At 39.9% G+C, this 21,161-nt stretch overlaps 5 protein-coding genes and 1 pseudogene across 16 annotated transcripts; 5 read left to right on the top strand and 1 right to left on the bottom strand.

Moving 5' to 3' along the window:
• The first annotated feature begins 322 nt into the window (after nucleotides 1-322).
• On the top strand, nucleotides 323-4,976 carry LOC103934920. 4 transcript variants are annotated; one of them, XM_009344683.2, is made up of 11 exons: nucleotides 323-767; nucleotides 858-944; nucleotides 1,157-1,300; nucleotides 1,382-2,139; nucleotides 2,368-2,456; nucleotides 2,573-2,676; nucleotides 2,763-2,862; nucleotides 3,235-3,310; nucleotides 3,443-3,554; nucleotides 3,642-4,173; nucleotides 4,267-4,976. In XM_009344683.2, exons 1-11 carry the CDS (start codon nucleotides 467-469, stop codon nucleotides 4,757-4,759), a joined length of 2,796 nt encoding a protein of 931 aa, XP_009342958.2. In that variant the 5' UTR covers nucleotides 323-466; the 3' UTR covers nucleotides 4,760-4,976. The 4 variants fall into 4 exon arrangements, with proteins under 4 accessions (XP_009342958.2, XP_009342957.2, XP_009342960.2 ...); XM_009344685.2 differs by having other exon boundaries at nucleotides 324-767; nucleotides 2,051-2,139; XM_009344682.2 differs by having other exon boundaries at nucleotides 1,157-2,139.
• Nucleotides 4,977-5,802: 826 nt separating this feature from the next.
• LOC103934915 lies at nucleotides 5,803-8,863 on the top strand. 9 transcript variants are annotated; one of them, XM_048565458.1, is made up of 7 exons: nucleotides 5,804-6,139; nucleotides 6,247-6,302; nucleotides 6,522-7,239; nucleotides 7,560-7,618; nucleotides 7,761-7,889; nucleotides 8,245-8,380; nucleotides 8,472-8,863. In XM_048565458.1, the coding sequence occupies exons 3-7, from the start codon at nucleotides 6,535-6,537 to the stop codon at nucleotides 8,745-8,747; spliced, it is 1,305 nt and encodes a 434-aa protein (XP_048421415.1). In that variant the 5' UTR covers nucleotides 5,804-6,139; nucleotides 6,247-6,302; nucleotides 6,522-6,534; the 3' UTR covers nucleotides 8,748-8,863. The 9 variants fall into 9 exon arrangements, with proteins under 9 accessions (XP_048421417.1, XP_048421416.1, XP_048421415.1 ...); XM_048565457.1 differs by having other exon boundaries at nucleotides 6,232-6,302; XM_048565456.1 differs by having other exon boundaries at nucleotides 6,213-6,302.
• Nucleotides 8,864-9,302: 439 nt separating this feature from the next.
• On the top strand, nucleotides 9,303-11,516 carry LOC103934914 (probable prolyl 4-hydroxylase 12). The gene is made up of 7 exons (XM_018644424.2): nucleotides 9,303-9,481; nucleotides 9,958-10,077; nucleotides 10,192-10,249; nucleotides 10,340-10,441; nucleotides 10,565-10,622; nucleotides 10,717-10,889; nucleotides 10,988-11,516. The coding sequence occupies exons 1-7, from the start codon at nucleotides 9,411-9,413 to the stop codon at nucleotides 11,339-11,341; spliced, it is 936 nt and encodes a 311-aa protein (XP_018499940.2). The 5' UTR covers nucleotides 9,303-9,410; the 3' UTR covers nucleotides 11,342-11,516.
• On the top strand, nucleotides 11,396-12,105 carry LOC108866206 (annotated as a pseudogene).
• A 4-nt stretch (nucleotides 12,106-12,109) lies between these two features.
• On the bottom strand, nucleotides 12,110-14,578 carry LOC103934913 (uncharacterized protein At3g49055-like). Its single transcript, XM_009344672.3, has 5 exons — nucleotides 13,569-14,578; nucleotides 13,396-13,472; nucleotides 12,949-13,060; nucleotides 12,730-12,846; nucleotides 12,110-12,587 (listed from the first exon to the last, which is right to left on the bottom strand). The coding sequence occupies exons 1-5, from the start codon at nucleotides 14,508-14,510 to the stop codon at nucleotides 12,240-12,242; spliced, it is 1,596 nt and encodes a 531-aa protein (XP_009342947.2). The 5' UTR covers nucleotides 14,511-14,578; the 3' UTR covers nucleotides 12,110-12,239.
• A 1,325-nt stretch (nucleotides 14,579-15,903) lies between these two features.
• On the top strand, nucleotides 15,904-20,902 carry LOC103934912. The gene is made up of 10 exons (XM_048565477.1): nucleotides 15,904-16,063; nucleotides 17,216-17,393; nucleotides 17,619-17,746; nucleotides 17,867-17,911; nucleotides 17,992-18,045; nucleotides 18,411-18,515; nucleotides 18,619-18,822; nucleotides 18,910-18,995; nucleotides 19,219-20,237; nucleotides 20,350-20,902. The coding sequence occupies exons 2-10, from the start codon at nucleotides 17,216-17,218 to the stop codon at nucleotides 20,622-20,624; spliced, it is 2,094 nt and encodes a 697-aa protein (XP_048421434.1). The 5' UTR covers nucleotides 15,904-16,063; the 3' UTR covers nucleotides 20,625-20,902.
• The last annotated feature ends 259 nt before the right edge of the window (nucleotides 20,903-21,161 follow it).

The following is a 21,161-nucleotide window of genomic DNA, read 5'->3' as shown; positions in this document are numbered from 1 at the left end:
TGGTCATTTTCGTCAATTATGTCAAAATTTTTGTCAAAACGAGTTATATTAGAAGGATCATTGCTACAATTGGGTTAAAGTTAAGGGGTTATTCTCCAGTTGAATTAAAGTTGATGGACCAATGATAATGAATTTTTAGTTGAGGGATCATAGTTGCACGTTTTGATGAGTTGAGAGACCAATGATAATTGATTTTTAATTAATGGATCATTCATCCAATTGAGTTAAAGTTAAGGGACATATCTACAATTTTCTCTAAAATCAAAATACCACCCAAAAAAATAAATAAAAAGACAATGAAATTAAAATTTCTGCAATTCAATAATTTCAATCTTCTCTCTCCCAAATTCAAGCTTGTAAAAGACCTAATTTCAACTTCCCCCACCGAAGCTTCTCTCTCTCGCTCTCTATGCGTTTCAATTGGGTGTAATTTCCCCCAATCCGAAACCAGCAGCGGTGAATTTCCATGGCGACAGTGACTGCAACTTGCTCTCCGAGCTCCCTCCAGCTTCGCTTCGCTTTCAATTGCGGCAATTGCGGTAAAGCATCCTCCGTTCTCGTACGTAGGCGATTGGGGAAGCTGGATCGTCGGGCTCGAGTGCTCTGCGTTGCTCAGGGCAATGAGAGGTCCGGGGCTGAATTGGAGCCCCGTCGCAATGGGGGTTCGTGGGTCGGGTCGAATTCAAATGCTGATGGGTTTAAAGGGTGGTCCAATTCAGATAATGGGGAAGAGTCATTGGATTCACAGAGGAAGAAATGGTTTTTAGGTAATAATTGTTCGACTGTATTAGATTGGCGTTTTCATATCAGTTATTCTCTGTCTGGCTGCTAACATTTTTGGAATAGTTTGCTCTCAGGGACTGTGGGAGCTGGAGTTGCCGGAGTCGTTCTTGTTGCGGGGCTTACTTTTGTGGCATTGTCTTTGGGAAGGCGAAACAATTCAAGTAAGTAGCTGCCTTGTTTCTTTCGATACTAATCAAGCTCTGAATTACATGGACTGAAAATTTGATGATGTTGATGGAAATGGAAGTATTTGTATCTTGTATTGTTTATGATTGTGCATGATATGTGTTTTATGGAACATGTTTGCCTTGAGCTGTAGTCGACGTATTTCTTGTTTTCGGCTATATGTTAAAACGTAAGCGGATGTATTCAGGCCCAAAACAACAGATGGAGCCGTTAACAACGCAGCAGGAGCGATCATTGACATATGATGATGAAAATCATAGAACTGCAGAAGATGTAGATGATCAAAGCAATGTGAAGAATGATGCCAGTAGTAGTCCGGAAGGAAGGACAGGTACTAATGAGGATTCTTCTTCATCTCCAGAAATTGATGAGTCTCCCAATGAAATTAGAGTTGATAATGATTATGATATAGGGGATTTTAAAAACACATCCGGAGGTACTGAAGCCAATGCCATCAATAATGCTTCTGATAAAGGAGATTCACCACTTGAATCAACTTCCTATGACAAATCAGTTGAATCTGAAACATGCACAAGGAAATTTGATCTGTCTGAATCTGATAATGGCAATGATTCATTTGTTGCCTCTGAGATTGAGGGTTTTGACAGCAGCCTCACTGTAGGTATAGGAGATTTGGCTTCTGAACTTAAAGGGAACCTAGTCAGTGTCGAACCAACTAACTTGCAAGCCTCTGATTCAAACCTTAGCACTGAACCCCAGGATGGAATACCCGGGAGAAGTGAAAATCATATTTCCACTTTTGAGTCTTCTTCTTTAAGTGTCGTTGCGCATGAACACAATGAACCTGTAGCTCTGGATGTTTCACTTACTTCACAGTCAAACACAATTTTAGAACCTCAGGTATCGTCTAAAGATAACATAGGGACTGTACCCTCATCTTCAACCGAAGAAAACCTTGAAATGAGCAAAACACTGCAGGTTTTAGCTGAGGGAATTAGTTCATCCCTGGAAACGAATACCATAATTGAAAGTGAGTTGTCTAGAAACAAGTCACAATTACCAAATGCTGGGAATTCCTTCTCTTCTGCTGGCATACCTGCTCCAACTGTAGTTTCTGCAGCTCTACAGGTGCCACCTGGGAAGGTTTTGGTTCCTGCCGTTGTTGATCAGGTTCAGGGGCAGGCATTCGCAGCGCTGCAAGTGTTAAAGGTATTGTCATATTTTGCTTCTAATTTCCTTGTTCCAAAGTCTTTACAACAATTTCTCTGTATGAACATTCAATCCTATTGTTGGATTTGAGTCCTTTAGTTTGACAAATTTTGAATTGGAAATCTTCGACACAGATTGCGATGTTGTTCTCATTATTTTTTATGGTTTTGGTTGCATAGATGTTAAGCCAGTTTCCTTTCTGTAATTTGAATATGACAACTGTTTCAGGTCATAGAGGCTGATGTTCAACCTGGTGATTTGTGTACACGACGTGAATATGCTCGTTGGTTGGTTTCTGCAAGTAGTGCTCTTTCAAGGTATAAAATCCTCCATGACAAGATATAAATCTTCACAACATATAGTCTCTTTTTAAATTTGTGAGGCATATTATAGGTCTACATGTACTGACATAATTTCTTCGTGTTAACTGTAGGAACTCAATCTCTAAAGTATATCCTTCTATGTATATTGAGAATGTTACTGAGCTTGCATTTGATGATATTACACCTGAAGACCCTGATTTTCCATCCATTCAAGGTTTGAGCATGTTAGATTTCTGTGGTGTAGTGTAAGTGATAGTGTGATAGGCTTTGTTTGCTTATAGTTTCCCTGCATCCATTCAGGTTTGGCTGAAGCTGGACTTATTTCTAGCAAGCTGTCAAGAAAGGATATGCGTTCTTCCATGGATGAAGATGACAGTCCATTCTACTTCTCTCCTGAAAGGTAGTATATTTTATTCCTTGTAATGTAGTGCTCTCTTCAGTTTGTTGTTTCATTGAAATCACTTGGCATTATTTTGGTCTAGTTCTAAATACGCCGGGTGTATCTCCTCCAAACCAATTATCCTGACTGTTCATGATTGAAAATTTACAAGTACTTGTTTCGTTGCATGGTCTCATTACCTTTGGAAATTAGCTGCTCTAGTTGTGAGGCCTTGCAGTATTTTTTAGTAACTTATCTATATTTGTTTAATATGTTTCTCTGCTTGCATTTAAATGTTCATCGATTTGCTTTTTGTTCCAGAATTTAGGCTAAATTACATAGGTAATGGTTTTTCTTATTTTCCTTTTTTTTTTGTGCAATTCCTTGCTGCAGCCCTCTATCACGGCAGGATCTTGTAAGTTGGAAGATGGCCCTAGAGAAAAAATATCTCCCAAAAGCTGACAAGGAGGTTGTTAACAGTATAAGCTTGTTTTCAGTTTTATTCTTTTTGAGCTACTCTTCTGCTTGTAGGTCTAAATACTAATTCTCTACTTATTATTCTGAATTATTAATTCTCTACTTGTTATGTGCATTTGCACAGGTCCTGTACCGAATTTCTGGTTTTATAGACGCTGATAAGATACATCCAGATGCATGTCCTGCACTTGTTGCTGACCTATCTGGAGAACAGGGTATTATTGCTCTTGCATTTGGTGAGTCATGGCTCGTAACTGTATTTCTAATATTCACACAATTTTACGGGTTTGATAGTTAACATTTCTTTCAATTTTGATTTAAAGGTTACACCAGACTCTTCCAGCCGGATAAGCCAGTAACAAAAGCCCAGGCTGCTATTGCCCTCGCAACCGGAGAGTATTCTGACTCGGTGAGTGAGGAGCTTGCACGTATTGAAGCAGAATCTATAGCAGAAAAGGCTGTGGATGCACATAATGCTTTAGTAGCTGAAGTTGAAAAGGATGTGAATGCAAATTTTGAGAAGGATCTTTCCTTGGAGAGGGAAAAAATTGATGCCGTTGAGAAAATGGCTGAAGAAGCAAGACGTGAATTGGAAAGGTTAAGGTCTAAGAGAGAGGAAGATAATATTGCCTTGATGAAGGAGCATGCAGCTGTTGAATCGGAAATGGAAGTTCTGTCTAAGTTAAGGCATGAGGTGGAGGAACAATTGCAGAGTGTAATGAGTAACAAAGTAGAGATATCCTATGAAAAAGAAAGAATTAGCAAACTTAGGATTGAAGCAGAAACCGAAAGCCAGGAGATTGCACGCCTACAGTATGATCTAGAGGTTGAACGGAAGGCCTTGTCCATGGCCAGGTATTTAGCTTCCAAGTCTTATGCATCTGTTAGGCATCTAGTGAATTCGTATTTTTCACCCAACATTCTAAGACTTTAATCTTTTTAATCCAGGGCTTGGGCTGAAGATGAGGCAAAAAGAGCAAGAGAACATGCTAAAGTACTTGAGGAGGCTAGAGATCGCTGGGAGAGGCAGGGAATCAAGGTAGTTGTTGACAACAACCTCCGAGAAGATGCCTTGGGTGAGGTTACATGGCTCGATGCTGGCAAGCAGTTCTCGGTTGAAGGAACTGCCAACAGGGCGGAGAATTTACTGGACAAGCTGAAGGCACTAGCAACAAATATAAAAGGAAAATCCCGAGATATAATTGATCAGATCATCCAAAAGATAGCCTTGCTCATATCCAATTTGAGGGAGTGGATCCCCAAGGCAGGAAAAGGGGTTGCAGAACTAAAAGACGCCGCCATTTCAAAGGCCAGTAGATCGGCCCAAGAGCTGCAGCAAAGCACCTTGGAGTTTAGCTTGGCCGTCAAAGAAGGTGCCAAGCGTGTCGCAGAAGATTGTAAGGAAGGAGTGGGGAAACTCACTCAGAAGTTTAAGGCATGACCGCGTTCTCTTAACAGTAAATTTTGGACGTCGGGCTGTTGAGTAGTCAGAAATGTAAAACAGTTTTGAGAATTTGTCGATGAAGGGCACAATCCATCAGGATTCATATAGAGAGTCTATTTATACCATTGATGCTTAGCTAGGGAGTCTTTTGTAATAAGTACACATTCACATATCTGAACCGTAATAAAATTGCCCCCTTACACTTTGAATGGAATGGTTAGATCCAGAAAATAAGATTTTCCTTGAATCAAAGATTTGTTGTGTTCATTTTACTCTTAGTTTTTTTATTTCGTCTTATTTTCCGTCACTTCAAAGTCATGTTGGCTAGGACAGTATAAATGATCCTATCATATATCTAGTGAAAAAAATTAACATAAAAGTGAGAAATTAACAATCGCATTGCTACTCTTCCTTTCTTCTCTAGGTCCTGGTTACTCCGATCCGCTTGGATGTCTCCACCCGAAAAGACCCAACTCCCCGGTTGCTTCCTGCTCTATTGAAGTTTAGTGAAAGAACTATTAGACCGTAGTATAATATGAGCAACTAAAGTTTTAAGTTTGCTTTTTAACGTGAATTTGGAAATGAAGTCATGAATATATCTTAATTTAATCAAGCTATGGAATCTTTTTTCTCTTAACTTGTTCAACTTACATGAATAACGAGAACATATAATAAAAATAACATTGTTTCATACGTAATTAAGAAATTTTTTTTTTTTTTTTACGAATCTGATTAAGAATTTAAGACTAATCAAGCTCGACCCAGACATGGTTAAAGAAGTGTTACCGCCATAATTATTTATTTCTCATCACAAATTCGTAATATGTTAAGATAATGCTATTCATACACATATTATTACCTCTCACGTATTCTTATTATTTTTAACTATTAACATTTTTTAATTCATTCCACCTGATTACTGAAAATTATAAAAAATGTCTGAGAAGTTAAAATAATACTTCTACTGAGATTCAAAAGTAGATGGACCACCGTGCACGCGAGAACGGTAGAGGAAAAGTGAATAAAACGAAACAAATGCCACTGTAAATCGATTGAATTCACACAACTGCCACTGCCAATGGAAGCCAACAGTGATGATTGGCCTCAACCACGCACCTTCTTCATGTTTCCACCCCCTTCCAAGTAATCATAAAATACCAAATGGGCATTGACTTGCAGGTACCACCACCGTCCTTTCACTGCTTCTTTGAATATTTAACTTAATGGTATCAAATTTGTATAATATACGCAAAAATCACGCTTTAATTTCATCCTGAAAACGAACTCCATGCTCTCAAATCTTGTGAAAATTTTCGTGTATTTGCCGTGAGACTCCAGTATTTGATCGAAACCGAAATCTTGGTTTCTGGGTATCGGGTACTTTCCATCTTTCTGCTTTTTCCTCTTTTATTTTGGTGTTTGCTGGATGTCGAAATTGTGATCGTTTCAGCTGCTGAAGATTTTATCAGTGCATCAAAATACAGTAATGGTGGAGGCTCAGTTGAGCCAATTGAGCTCTTTGTCAAGTTTCAGCTTCTGGGTATGAAAAGATAGCAGCTTTGGTTTCAATTTTGTGTAATTTGGGGTCAAATTATATAACATTGTGCTTGATGTGCTTCTACTGAAATTTCTTTTGAACATTAGTCAATGAATACCTGTATTGAGTTTGCGAGAATCCGAATGTTTATGTGCTGCTGAAATGTCCTTAGGGATTGGTGTTTTGTGAATTCTGAGTTTTGATGTGTCATAGTATGTTTAGACCGTAGGACTCAATGTCAATCCTATGTGGGTGTCCTATCCTTGAGTGTGTTTATTGTCTGGCATGTACCCGTTGGGCGTGGAAGCGATGCCTCCACACAGCGGGTCATGACAGTGAGACTTGGGGCCTTTCCACTGCTGAAGAATTCGAGCCTGTTCCTCGCCTTTGCCGCTACATTCTAGCAGTTTACGAAGATGACCTTCGATGCCCTCTTTGGGAACCGCCCGGTGGGTATGGAATTAACCCAGATTGGTTAATCTTGAAAAAGACTTATGAAGATACCGGAGGTCTAGCTCCTCCTTATATATTGTATCTTGATCACGATCATGCCGATATAGTTCTTGCCTTCAGAGGCCTTAACTTGGCAAGAGAGAGTGACTATGCAGTTCTGATGGATAATAAGCTGGGAAAGAGGAAATTTGATGGCGGGTATGTTCACAACGGGCTATTGAAATCTGCTCAATGGGTTATGGATGCAGAATGTGAAATTTTGAAAGATCTGGTGCAGAAGTATCCAAATTATACTTTGACTTTCGCAGGACACTCACTAGGGTCAGGTGTAGCAGCATTGTTAACCATGGTGGTAGTGCAGAACAGGGATAGGTTGGGGGACATTGATCGGAAGAGGGTTAGGGGCTATGCTATTGCACCGGCAAGGTGTATGTCATTGAACTTAGCTGTCAGATATGCAGACGTCATCAATTCTGTTGTGCTTCAGGTAAGTATTTACTAACTCTCTTTGTTCTTATTTTGTACAATAAGTTTAAATGGGTATACCGTATACATCTTATTATGCTTCTGCAGCCTTAGATTTTATACTTATTGGCATCTTTTGTCTCATATTTGTGTAAAATTTCATCCCAAAATCTCCTTGTCTAATGTTTATCTGTGTTGGCAATGTGTGGAAGCTTGTTCATTCATATCTAAATAGAAAAATGATGTACTCCGCCTCTATGAAATTTACTTTGAGAATCTTTAAGTAGTGGTGGTTCTGTCAATACATTCTTAGATTTGATTGTGGTCATTATGCCGGACCAGGATGACTTCTTACCGCGGACTGCTACACCCTTGGAAGACATTTTCAAGTCACTTTTCTGGTATAGATGGCTCTGATAACTGTTTTTAACCATTGTTTGTTCATAGCTGAAGGCATACTAATATTTTGAGAATTAGTTTGGTGATGACATCAATTTTGGATTGAGTTTATCTGGATTAAAGTTATATTTGATACTTTAACAGTTTGCCATGCATATTGTGCCTACGATGCATGAGGGACACATGTATACCTGAGGAGAAGATGCTCAAAGATCCAAGGAGGCTCTATGCACCTGGCCGCCTTTATCACATTGTTGAGAGAAAGCCTTTTAGGTATTGTCAGGCATTAATGATCAATACTTAACTGTGATCATCTGCTTACCTAACTGCATACCAAGGACAAGTTTTCACTTCTGTTCTTGCTTCTGTCAATGTGCGGTCGTTGTGCAATGTGTAAATTCAGTTGTATTGTAATCAAACATAGTATATTAGAGACATATATCCTGCCCTATTAACTACTGTATCCTTTCTATTAGGGATGTTATACAGTGATACCTGGTGTTTGGAGGGATTTTCGACATCCACATTGAACCAAAGATATAGCAGTTTAATAGATATTGCTGAGCAGGGAGTAACTTCTGATGTTATGCTGTTAAAAGATCTCCCATCTACATATTTTTGTTTGCAGGTGTGGAAGATTTCCCCCCGTTGTCAAGACAGCAGTTCCGGTGGATGGGAGATTTGAGCACATCGTTCTTTCTTGTAATGCCACTTCCGACCACGCCATCATTTGGATAGAGAGAGAAGCCCAAAGGGCTCTGGATGTAAGTTTTTAGCTCAAGCCTCATGTAGATCTTAAAGCTTAAAATCCTTGCCCGGTGTCTGAACCTCTGTACGTGTTTCCCCTCTCTTCAGTTAATGTTGCAGAAAGATCATATTATGGAGATTCCGTCGAAGCAAAGAATGGAGCGGCATGAGACATTAGCCAAAGAACACACAGAAGAGTACAAGGCTGCATTACAGAGGGCTGTCACATTGGCCGTGCCTCATGCATATTCACCATCGCCGTACGGAACTTTTGACGAGAAGGACGAGGAAGATCAATCGTATGGATCAAGCGGGGAATCTTCGTTTGGTTCGACTAAGAAAAGCAAGTCCTTCGCAGCGCGGTTTTTCGAGAGAAAAGAATGAACAAGTACGGAGTGATTGTCGTTGTTATTACTATTGTTTGATAAGTAGTGACTGATCATTACTGTAATTGTTTCAGGTACAAAACATAGAGTAAATAATAAATTTGAATTCATTGATTCGTTCTGTGCTTTTTTCTTGAGCCAAAAGTTGTGGTTTTCTGCGATGCCAAATTAGCTGGAATGAGTTTAAATTCTGAGATTTGGTTGTACATAAATCAAATTGCATTCATCTAATGACAATTAATACAGTTGTCTAAGTGTTTGAACAAAAATGGACGCATATGAAAGTACTAAATTTACAACGAATGCCAAGAGAGAAATTTACTTACAAAGGCTTGACAATCATTGTGACGGTATTTAAAATTGGTCACGTTACTTAAAATTGGTCACGTTACTGCTCGCTTTAAACTTTTCTAGTGACAATCTGTAATTAATTTGGGATACTGACGAAACGATATGTCGTTGCATGAAAATTCTTCTCCATAGTGGAATCTTGTTTGGTAAATTATTATTTTTAAGTGGAAATTGACTGCTTCAAAGTGTTGTACATTTAACAGAAAAGAAGAGAAAAAAGGGGTTTAGTGCAGCTGAGGCAAGTAGTACCTCTCAGACTCTCGGATCAACTAGCTCATAAATTTGACGCAGGAGAGGAGCTTCAGCTTCAATGGCCTCCCTTGCCTCGATCTTCCTTCTTCTTTCCGTTACGTCTTCCTTCTTCAGCTCTTCTGCCGAAATGTAAGAATTTCATCTCAATTTTCTTTCCGCAAGCTCCATTTTATTTGCGATTCAATCTTACCATAACGCTAATTAGGGATTTGTTAATATATTTCGCAATTATTGCTTTCTTAATTGAAATTAACACAATTCAGCCTCGTTTTCTCGTTCATTAATTGATGGGTTTCTGGGCACAGATGCTTGAAATTCAGAGTGTTAATTATCTGTCTAATTCTGCTTAAGGGTTAATGATTTTGATCCAAATTTTGGGATGAATTCCTGAAAACCCTAGCATAAGATTATATTCTGAGCCTTGGTGCAACAGAAAGGTTGCTCCTTTGTGACCAAAGGTCACGGATTCGAGTCGTTGGAGTAAGGAATATTTTTCTCTCTTGCAAAGCGGGAAGCCTTGTTGGCTTGAGGTCGCTCTTTAATAAGAATATAATGCTTCTTACAAACTGAAGGAAGAATGTTTTTTCTCTCTCTATTTGTTTCAGTGGGAGGAAGGAACTGAGGAGTAAGGAAACCATCCAAGAAACTGTCATACATTTTGGCCACTCAGTTCATTCTAACCGAATTGACCCGTCACACGTTGTCCAACTATCTTGGCAACCAAGGTCAGGTACATTCATGAATTTCTTGTATGATGATTTTCGCAAGGTTTCCAGTTCCGGGAATGTGTAATGTCTTGTTGCTTTGAGAATCTAACTTCGTCATCCTTCTTGCAATAGGGTGTTTTTATATAAAGGTTTTCTATCAGATGAGGAGTGTGACCACCTTGTTTCTTTGGTATATCCCTCATGTCATCCTTTTGGACTTTCAGCATATTAATCGGTTAAGGCTGCTTAGTAGTTCTAAAATTGGTATTCTGGCGACTAGGCACTCGGGGGAGAAGATAAATCTGTGACCGAATATGATGAGTTAGGAAACACCAACACCATGAGGCTGCTTAAAAGCTTAGAAATTCCCTTGGTCATGGAGGTAGAATTTCATGTTTTGTTGAAGTGTGTTTTGTTAATCATTTCGTTGCTGTATGCCCCCTAATGTTTGGCGATGCAAATACTCCAAAACCCTTTCTCTAATTAACTGTCTTTTGGTTGTTAGGACGAGGTAGTTTCAAGGATTGAGGCAAGAATTTCAGCTTGGACTTTCCTTCCGAAAGGTATCTCCCCTCGCTGTTGTTGCTATGGTCTTCAGTTCCTGAACTGGCTGACTTGATCTACCTTACACATGTAGTGCTTGTGTTTGTCCTTCAGAGAACAGCAGAGCTTTACAAGTTTTCCATTTTGGGAACGAGGAGGGTGACAAGAATTTCAACTACTTCGGTAACAAGTCCACATTGGAACAAACCGAGCCTTTATTAGCAACAGTTGTTTTGTATCTCTCAAATGTCACTCGTGGTGGTGAGATTCTATTCCCCGAATCACAGGTTAGAGAGAAACTATCATTGTATTTCGCGTTTCAATATAGGTTTGTGATTTATTGTGGTATATTAAATTGTTAACTGTGGTTGAAACTCTCTCTCAGCTGAGGAGCAAGGTCCGGTCTGATTGTAGAAGGAGCAGCAGCATCTTGAGACCCATTAAAGGGAACGCGATTTTGTTTTTCACTCTTCATCCGAATGCATCACCGGACAAGAGCAGTCCACATACCAGATGCCCTGTACTTGAAGGGGAAATGTGGTGTGCCACAAAATTCCTTCATGCTAAATCCATTGGTGGCGAGAAGATCTCATCCGATTCTGGGAGCAGTGAATGCACCGATGAAGACAGTAACTGTCCCAGGTGGGCTTTGATGGGGGAGTGTCAAAGGAACCCGGTTTTCATGGTTGGTTCCCCTGATTACTACGGGACTTGCAGGAAGAGTTGTAATGTGTGCTGATGGCCAAACGGGACTTGCAGGAACTATTGTTTCCACAGTGCACATACTAAAGACATGGTACCATTCTTATTTGAGCTTGCAATTTTAATTGTCAGAGGTTCAAGCTCTTAAAGCGTTAAAGATTCTATGTTGTATAATATCCTAAGGGTAACCTATGGATGTTGGTTTTCGCCAACCTAGCATAAAATGCTAGTGTCTATCAAATTACTGAGGTCTTGTTGAAAACAGCCTCATAGATTTTGTTACTCGAGCTCTCTTTCTTCACCAAGGACCCGTTCACATGTTCCAGCTTTCGACTTCATACTTGCAGAGCTACCCCGATATAGATCAATGGATGCTTTTCCTTTCGAGGAATGATATCAAAGCTTGGTTCTCAAGTTGGGGGAAGGTGAGTGGTTTAGCGTGCCCTCGTGCCATTTTTACTGTAAAAAGTTGAGCCGTTTGGAGCTCTTTCGCTGCGAGTTGGATCCAAATCCTGCTTATAAAGGATTTTTGTGTATGAAGAGCCTCAATCGTGGATTCTTGATCAGGTTTTGGTTACTCTTGATGCAAATTGAAAGTCTTATTTCCAGTTGCCCTCTACTTAGATTCTGGCCTTGTCATACTTTGATAGCTTAGTTCTAAACATCCGCGCTCCAAATCTCAGGTTCTTGTGTCTCGAAGGCGAATTTAAGGATATCTGTCTTGAAAATACTCTGCTTTTGGTTGCCAAAGGGAAACTAGTTCTTCCCTTGATTACGAGCGTTCCCAGCTGAAAGGAACTTCAAATCTTGGTAAGTTACTTTAACATTGCACATTGTAACTGTGCTCGAGCAATTGTTTATTTACATCTTAAAACTAAACGAAGAAACTGATTCAAACAAATACAACTGATTTGAACCGAAAAGTAACTGATTTATCACCCGCTGGAGTGAAGCAAGGCTTGCATCTCTGGTAGCAACCGTCTTACAGGCCCGATCCTGTTTTGTGCATTGTTGGCAGCTTTGAGGGGTCGCCATGGCCAACATATGCGTCTCACCCTTTGGTTACTGCGCTCTCTGCTCTCTGCTTCTTCTACTTGTTTTGATAGTTCTTCTATACGCTTCCGCAGTCCTGATGTCCTGCTGTCGGTCAGCTGCAGGGACCTCTCTGCTGCTGCTTGTGCAGCCATAGCGGTTGCTGCAAGTTCGTCTTTCAGCTTCAGTTTGCCATTTGACACGTCCAAAGCCGCCCTTGTCTTCTCCAATTCTTGCTTCAGAATGGCGATCTAACAAAATAACATACCAAAGTGAGAGAGACTAAATTAAAGAACACCAGATAAGAAAATAAAGCGTAGAACAAAATCCTAGTAAACGACTGGGAAACATCAAGCAATCAGAAGCAATTCACAACGGGGAATACAAACATACCACTTTCTCACATTCTCCTATCTCAGTTTTCCCGGCTTCAACTTCTAGCTCGCAAGCTTCTCTCCATCTAACAACCTCTGCTTCACTTTCCTTTGTTTCGACCACGAGTTCTTCAACCTTACAACCATAAAACGAGAAAACACATCAGCAAGAAGGTGAGTACGCTTTAGGAATGCAAAGCAAACAAACAACGGATTTTGTTATACAACTAGCCATTACATTTTGAGTTAACGCCCTCTCTCTATCTTCTAACTCCTTGATGTACTGCATGTTTTCCGAAATTTCTTGAGCTTGCTTCTCCGTAAGACTCTGTAAGCGCTCAGTGTCTGACCTGGCATGGTAATCGACAACTAAATCAACGATACTCAACATATATAGTACTGTATGGTTAGAGTGGTGCTTGCAGAAATTCATATTCGTAAAACACTTGAACTGTGACAAGTTTTCATCACATAATTTCGAGAATCATACTCAAACAGTTACTGTTTCCCTCAACTAAACAACGTTCGTAAGAACTAAGAACTGCATAATTTACATGATTTCGAAATCCAAATTCAGGTGAATAACACCGAACCAACGCGATATCTTCTATAGCCAGGCCTACCTCACAACAAACCAAAATACAAATGCAGATTCAAATATCCTCACAATTCGATGACGAATTACCTAGATTCTTCCAGAGATCTTCTCAGCTGAGTGATCTCAAGCCGCAGGTTCTTCATTATCTTCTCTACAGTTGATGCCTGATACGAAAAATCAACGAAAAATCAAACACGAAAATCAAACAGAGGGAGAAATCATAAATTAGCACAACCTAAACAACGAAAAATTGAACTCACCAGACTGATAACCCCCTCTTCAAAGTCACTACTATCTGATTTACTTCCGGCGGAACTCTCCAGCGACTGCTCATTGCCCCCACTTCCCATCATAAACCCAAACCCAACTCTCTGCAAACCCCTCTCCGCAATCTGCAAAAGCGCCACCTGCTTCTGCTCGCTGTTTCCTTTCAACTTCTTCTCCACCGCCTCCTTCTCCACCAGAGCAACCCTCAGCAAACTGCTGATATCCCTATTCTCCTCTGTCAGACTCACCACGCTTTTCTCCAACTCCTTCTTCTCCTTCTTCCTCAACTCTTTATACCCATTCACGTTCTCTTCCGCCGAAGCCGCCAGCCTCGCAACCGCCTCAATTTCCTCCCAAACCGCCCTCCATTCTGGGTCGAATTCCGATTCCGCACCCGTCCCCTCAGCTTGTTCAGCTCCATTCTCAGCCTTCTCGTCGCTGACGCCGTCCATTATTCCGATAAAGCCCTCCTTGGTCGATCGGAGCGAATCCAAGCACTTCATCAAAAACCCATCTCTCTCTTTTCTCTCAAGCTCCAACCTTTCAATCGTCTCCCGACAAACTCGCACCTCGTCTTCAATCGCCTCCTTCGTCTTCAACTCCTCCTCCAATTTGGAAGCAAACCCGTCTTCCTTTTTTCTCAGAAAATCTTCGAGCTTCTGAATTTCGCCGCGAAGAGAGTCTCTCTCGCCGGAAATTTCTCCGACGACTTTACTTAGCTCGGCGTTGCGATCCAGGGCGTCATCTCTCTTCTGCCGGATGTTATTAGACTCTTCCTCCATCGCCGCCGCCTTCGATAGCAGGCTCTGGTGCAACTGGCAGAGGGACTCGAGCTCGGCGAGAAGTACATGATCGGGTTCGGAGGTTTCTGGGTCGTTCGGGGGATCTGGGCCGTTGATTTGGGGGTCGGGGAGTGTTTCTGCAGGGTTTTCCATGGTCCATGGAGAAGACGAGGATTATAGAGAGTCATGAATAGTGCGTGACTGAGAGGGAGTTTCAGAACTACCAGTCAAAGAAGTGTGGATGGAAAAGGACAAGTTTGGGTTTTGGCGCGGGAGTTTCTGGTGGGCCAGAAAATTTTGGGTTTTTTCTCTAAATGTGGGTTGTTGCAATTGGGCTTAGTGTTGGCTTAGATTTTGCGTGATGAGCTTTTCGATTCGACAACTAAAAGCGCTTATGCTCACGTTTAAGAAAAAAAAGTTAATTTTTTTTATGAGTAGATTGATATTTTTATAATAAAGGCGGGAGAAGTTCAGGTAAGTTACATAGTGGATAGCTTAATATCGAATTTGTTATCCACGAATTTCGAACATAAGACCTCTTGCTTCCAAATGAAGAGAAATACCACCATAACATAATACTGAGTGACATCAATAGTGTTTTTAAATAAGAAAAATGATAACCACACATTCTTTTTATGTTTATTTTATTTTCTGTGTATAGTAAAAGATTATTAGTAAATAGAGTCAATACTTAAGAGTGAAGTTTTGACCAAAAAATAAAACTTAAGAGTGAAGTAAGTACACATGGGCAGGCTAGGTAAATTGGCTTGGATCATATCTCTGTGTGAGACTGTGAAGATTAAAAAGTTTTACATCAGATACAATTGGAATATATCAATACTCCTCTGGACAGAAAAAAGTCATACGAATTTCATGAATCTTAGTCTAATTATACTTCTTTTTTTTAATAGAGGAAAAGGTTCAAACACAACATTGAAAACTATAAGAAAATGAAATTGTTGTTGGCACTCCAAATTTCTTATTTTACACTCCAAACTTTATATATTTAGAAAGAAAAATACACTTGTGAGGATTATAGAATGTGATTTTTGAAATGCCAATAACACTTCCCTAAGAAAAAAGAATCGTAATATTGGCTACATTGGAGGGACTGAACACATCTAATCTAATCATAACTCATTTATCTCTCGCCCTCAAGTCTTATCTTTCAAACGAGAATGTGAAGATCACCATCCTCGATGATCTAAAGACGTATTAAAAAAAAAAAAAAACAAATAAAAAAACCTAAAGCCCAATCTTAGTGGATGGGCTCGAAGCCCAGTATTATATTGAACTGAATTCTCTCCCAGGGGACCAACTTAGGGCTGTCAATCTCTCAATTCCCAAGGCCACCCCTTCACTCTCTCCCTCTGCGCGTGAGATAAACCCTACCGCCCTCTCCAGTCGTAATCTCAAATTTTTTTATTTTTATTTTTATTTTCGTTTTATTTAATTATTTTTCCCTTTTACTGCACAGAGACAGAAGGCTTTCCCTTCCTTCGTCCATCTCTCGCCTTTATATTTTCTCCTTACGGACTCCCCCACTCTATCTCTCCGTTCCCCTTCGGCTCGTCACTTTCTCGAATTTTCTCGGCGATTTTCCTTCCCGCCAAACACTCCAAATCTCCCTCCCGCCTGCTCCGATTCCCGCAGATCGCCCGACGTCCTCACTCTCCTCCAACCGATCTCTGCTCGCGCCTCCACTGGTACGTAAAACGATTACTGCCTCACTTTCTTCTCACACATATATATCTATACATTTATACATATATATCACAAATCGATCACAGATCACGTGTTTCCAAACCTTACCAAGCTTCGCCGAATTCATGCTTTTTGTATTCTTAATTTTTTTTTTTTTTCAATAGAATTATATTTCTGTTTGATAGCTGGTAAGAACTCTGCATCTGTGCAATGAGAAGAGGAAACCTAGAGATTTCGAATTTTATATATATCTGTGTGTATGTATTTGTGGTGTATTTGGAATCGTTAATGGTGTAATTTCAACGTAGCTAAGTCTTACAGTCGTCTCTGGTTAAGTTTGATTTTGCATGTTTATGATTTTGAGTTCCGGCATGCCGATTCTGTGAGATTTATTGAAGTTTCCTATCCTTTTTTCAATTTCCCCTCATATGTTCATTCACCTACTCTTGATTTTACTTCGATTTTGTTGTATGATTATGTTTCTATAACGAGGTATATGGATAAATGTTTCGTTTGATGCGTAGGCAGAGGCACTTTTCGCTGTGCAATATTTCTGGTGGATCTGTATTTCATAATATGTTTAGGATATTGAATTTTGTAGGTTTTCACCTTTTTGGTTACTTCCTATCTTTTATGGTAGATTTTTCTTCAGATTTCATTCTATTCATCGTTGTTTAATCAATGGATCTTTAGGTAGCTGTTTATGTGGTGAAATAATTAAGTTATTTGAATTTCTTTTGTTAGGTGGAAGTTCTAATTCTTTTTTGCATTACTAAGTTCGGTACAAGAACACATGTAATATGATTGTGGCTTCTTTGATAATATGGTCGAGAATTATTCTGTTCTGTAAACTACAATGTCCATTGATGTTGTAATTTATGTTTCCTGATAAGCGCACATTGTTGGACTTATTAGACACGTTAACTTGTTTGGAAATAAATCTATTTAGCTGTAATGTCGATGAAATAGGATGCTTTTGTGCCCTGAGCTTGCTTTCAATTGCTGCATCCACTTTAGATGCGGCATATTCGTGCCTCAATCCAGTTCAATTGAATGTCACTTAGTCACTAGATGTTCACCTTGTTTTTATTTGTCCTATATTTTGTACAGAGACACCCGGTGCTCTGGTTGATATGAAGTTTGTGTGTGTATAGATGTCAATTGCTAAACCTACGACCTCAAACTCTCTGTATGCTATGAAATCAGAGGAGGAAAGTGATTCCCTTGACACTATCATCAGACAAGCTGCAAAAGAGCCATCTATTTCTTTCTCAAGGGCCGGGGATAGCCCAGTCCCTTGGATTCAGCTACTTCATGCCTTAGACCAACAAGGTACTAGAAACTATTTCGTATAATCACAACTTTATTTGATTATAGAAGTAGTGCACCATTAGATTGAGATTTCTGCCATACCTAATGGGGAGTATCCTGCATTTGGTTTGCCTTTCTTGGTCCACTGCTAAGGCCAATGGCTGTTTTAATATACATATTATGTCATAAGAAGGTAATTTGTTTCTAAGTGTTTGATGACACACGTTACTCTGGCAGAACTTCCAGGTTGGCCCCTGCACTCTCCTATTAAAGTGCAGATGCAAAAGTGTGACAAATGCCCTCGAGAGTTTTGCTCATCCATTAACTACAGAAGACACATACGTGTGCACCACCGATTGAAAAAGCTTGACAAGGTTTCCCTTCTATTTTTAACTGTTGTAAATTTGTCTATATTGTTTTTCTGCTTGTTGCGACTGTGAGCATCTTTTGCTGTCCATTTTGTTCATAATGCTTATTTTGTTTACATCTTGTAGGATTCTTCTAAAAATAGGGAGCTTCTAGGTGAATTTTGGGATAAGGTATTTATTCTTTGAATACATTAATGCTACCTTCTTCCTAGTGTATGTGCTCACCCTTCCATGATTTGGTCTTTGTCCAGCTCTCGCCAGAAGAGGCAAAAGAAGCTGTATCATTCAAGAATGTGACTTTAGAGGTATTTTCTGTTACTTGCCTTTGTTTTTGTGGCATGCATCATAAGTTATTATCATGTTCCGTCCTATGGTATTAAGTGACATTTTTTCCTTCTTGTGCTTAGATTCATCAAACATAAACTAAGGTAGGACAGTAAATGCGTTTTTGTCCTCACAGATCGTAGTTTTGAATTACCATGATTTTTTCTTTGCCCCTTCCTCCAGTTAATTTCTAGTGGGCTTCATTTTTTTCAAAGTCACTATATTATTTGTGCTGGTGTCATCTTTATTTAGCTTCTACGTTTTATTTCTTAAATTGTTACTTAAGTGCAATCATGTGAAAGAAACAGTTTTTAAAGGAGAGTTCCTAATTTAATATATTTTCTAGGAAGTTCCAGGGTCTTCAATTATAAAGGCATTGACAACACTTATACGGAAACCGGGATTTTCTCCTTTCCCCCACATTTATTTGAAGGCCGGTTCAGCCCTTCTGGTAAGACATTATTCTTTTTCTTGTGTATGAGTATTTATTATAATGAACTGCCACGTTGCCTGTTATATGGATGTGATATTATGATTCTTTTCTTTTTATCCAGGATATTGTTCAAGCTAGACCTTCCAGGTTTCCCATATCTTCCCTGGAGTTATTTTCTATCCTCGATGATGCAAGTGAAATGACGTTTCTGTCTGGGACAGCCATATCAATGCAGAGATATATTTTTGATGGGGAGGCTGGGAAAATTGGCCTTGAATCAAAAAACTTAGTTGCTTGTACAAGCTTCCTGGTGGAACAGAAATTGGTAACTTTCTTGCTTCCTTTCCATGTTTAAATATAGTTGATTTTACTCTGTTTATCGCGTTTAAACCTGTGGTGATTCTTTGCTCAGTTGAAAGCCTGGCATGCTGACAAGGATACGGAAGCTTTGAGGTTACAGAAGTTGCTAGTGGAGGAAGAAGAAGCTGCTCAAAGAAGGTACAAACAAGCATTTCTATTTGATTTTCAGCACATTTCTGTTTTTTAATTGTGTTGGTGGGAAGATTTTCGGTGCCTTTTACCTTTTTCTTAAAAAACTCACCTCCTTAAACTCGGCACTCTGTAGAGTATAGGCCAGCATGACTGATTAAGCTGTTGCCTATTGTTTTTTATCAGTTGCATTTGCATAATCTGTTTGGTCTTATTTTCTGAATAACTGTAGGCAAACAGAGCTGTTGGAAAGGAAAAGGCAGAAGAAGCTTAGGCAGAAAGAACAGAAGGAAAAGGATCAAGGACATGGGGAGAAGATCGATGTTAAGGAGAACATTGATGAAACTCTGGATGCTGTGCCACTCGTAGAAACATCTAGTCCTTCAGCAACATTTGATTCTGACACGGCCAGTTCGGATATGCTGGATCATGCCTGCTTATCTCTTGAATCATTCCAACTCTCAAACACGGATGTAAGTGCGGATCCCGAATCTCAGACTCGAGTTAGCTTTGGACATGTTGATTCGGTGAGTGGACCAAATGTTGAACGGCGGGTGGTGCAAGGAAATGGTAGTCGGCGTGCGGCTGCTCGATGGCAGTTGTCTCCAAAATCGCAGCGGGGTGTGCCCAATGGATTTCATGGAGGTCATGGTTCTCAAACATCGAAGCATTCATCCACACAACACCATGGTAACCACAGGGATGCAAGGGCTGCTTCCAGTGGCAATAGAGTATGGAGTCGAAAGCCTAAACCAGAATATGATGGGAGGAGTTTGAAAGCTGGAGTGCAGAAAGTAGCATCTGAACCAGATCAAATCAAGAACCGTGAGGTTTTGATTGGTTCTATACCAGTCAATCTTGGAAATTGTTGCCAGGAAAGTAATAATCAGGCTGGTGTTCACGATGAGTGTCTTTCGGAGAAGGGTCAAGTACCAAAGGACAATTCTCAGGATAAAACCCATAAACCTGATCTGGTACAGAGTGGCACAAACCGGTCAACAGTGAAGATTTGGAGGCCAGTGAGCCGGAATGGAACAAAAGGTCCTATGCCAATTCAGAACGGCAGCAAAGAATCTGACATAAATGTGGTAGCTGAAAAGGGCAACAGCCAAAACCTTCACAGTGAAAATTGTGAAAGATCGTGTGTTGTGGATGGCCATAATGTTGGAAACGGGAATGACTCAACTCACCCCGATGAAACTGGAAGGCTGGGCTTCTCTAGCCATGCGGCAAAAGATTTTCTTGCACAGAGTGAGTTCAGCTCCATTATTATATCTTGTACTATTTTATCTTTTGTACAAGCTGCTCCCCGTTGAAGTTAATTAAAAATACTATACAATAAGTACACGTCTTGTTTGTGCAGGATGGAAGGATGCTGTTGCTGCAGATCATGTGGAATTGGTTCTATTCCAAGACTCTGAACCTCCGAGATGCCCAGAAAATCAAGATGACCGTGAAGTTGCAGCGACTCATCCATCGAGGTTTAAACGCAGCATTCTTGGCAATGCAGAAAACCGGCTTGCAAATGGAGAGGCATTTGATTTGCCAACTGCTGGAGCTGCTAAAGTCAGGCGCAGGACGAAGCATGATAAGGGTGTGAAGATTAAATACATTCCGAAACATAGTGCAGTTGCCTAGTAATCGAGGGTAAAGAGATGGTTTTTCTTTTCTTTTTTCGGGGTTATACAATGTGCACAGTTTAGCCAGTGATTATATTCGTAGGAGCAGAGGGGTCCAGTTTTTACCAGCGGTCTTCTGTCGGAAAATCGAAGAACAAGTTTTGGAAGATAAGATTTTTTTTCCTTTTGTTATAGTTCCGTCCTTTTTTCATTTTCATAGCAAAGATTGATTAGTGAGATTTTCTTCTGTTTGTCAAAAATTTGTGTAATAAATTTGGTTTTGTGGTTTGAGCCGTCCTTTTCTGTTTTCGTTGCCAATTTGCCATGCATTTTTTTGTACCGTCTTGATGGCGTCGTCAGTGAGACCGACAGACCAAATGAGTCGGTTTCTGGACGGGCATTTTGTTTATTAGGTCCATTTGTGATGTCATTTCAGGTTACAACATTTGAAGTTGAAATGGGTGTATTATACAAGAATTTTGATCAAATTTGATTTTTTTTTTTTTATCAAATTCGATTGTGTAGACTACCCAATCGAATGTATTTCCTCTATTGT

The sequence above is a fragment of a genome, unplaced genomic scaffold (genome assembly GCF_019419815.1).
Source record: "Pyrus x bretschneideri cultivar Hongxiangsu unplaced genomic scaffold, Pyrus_bretschneideri_v1 Contig4, whole genome shotgun sequence".
Lineage (NCBI taxonomy): Eukaryota > Viridiplantae > Streptophyta > Magnoliopsida > Rosales > Rosaceae > Pyrus > Pyrus x bretschneideri.
This window is presented reverse-complemented; position numbering and strand designations above follow the sequence as displayed.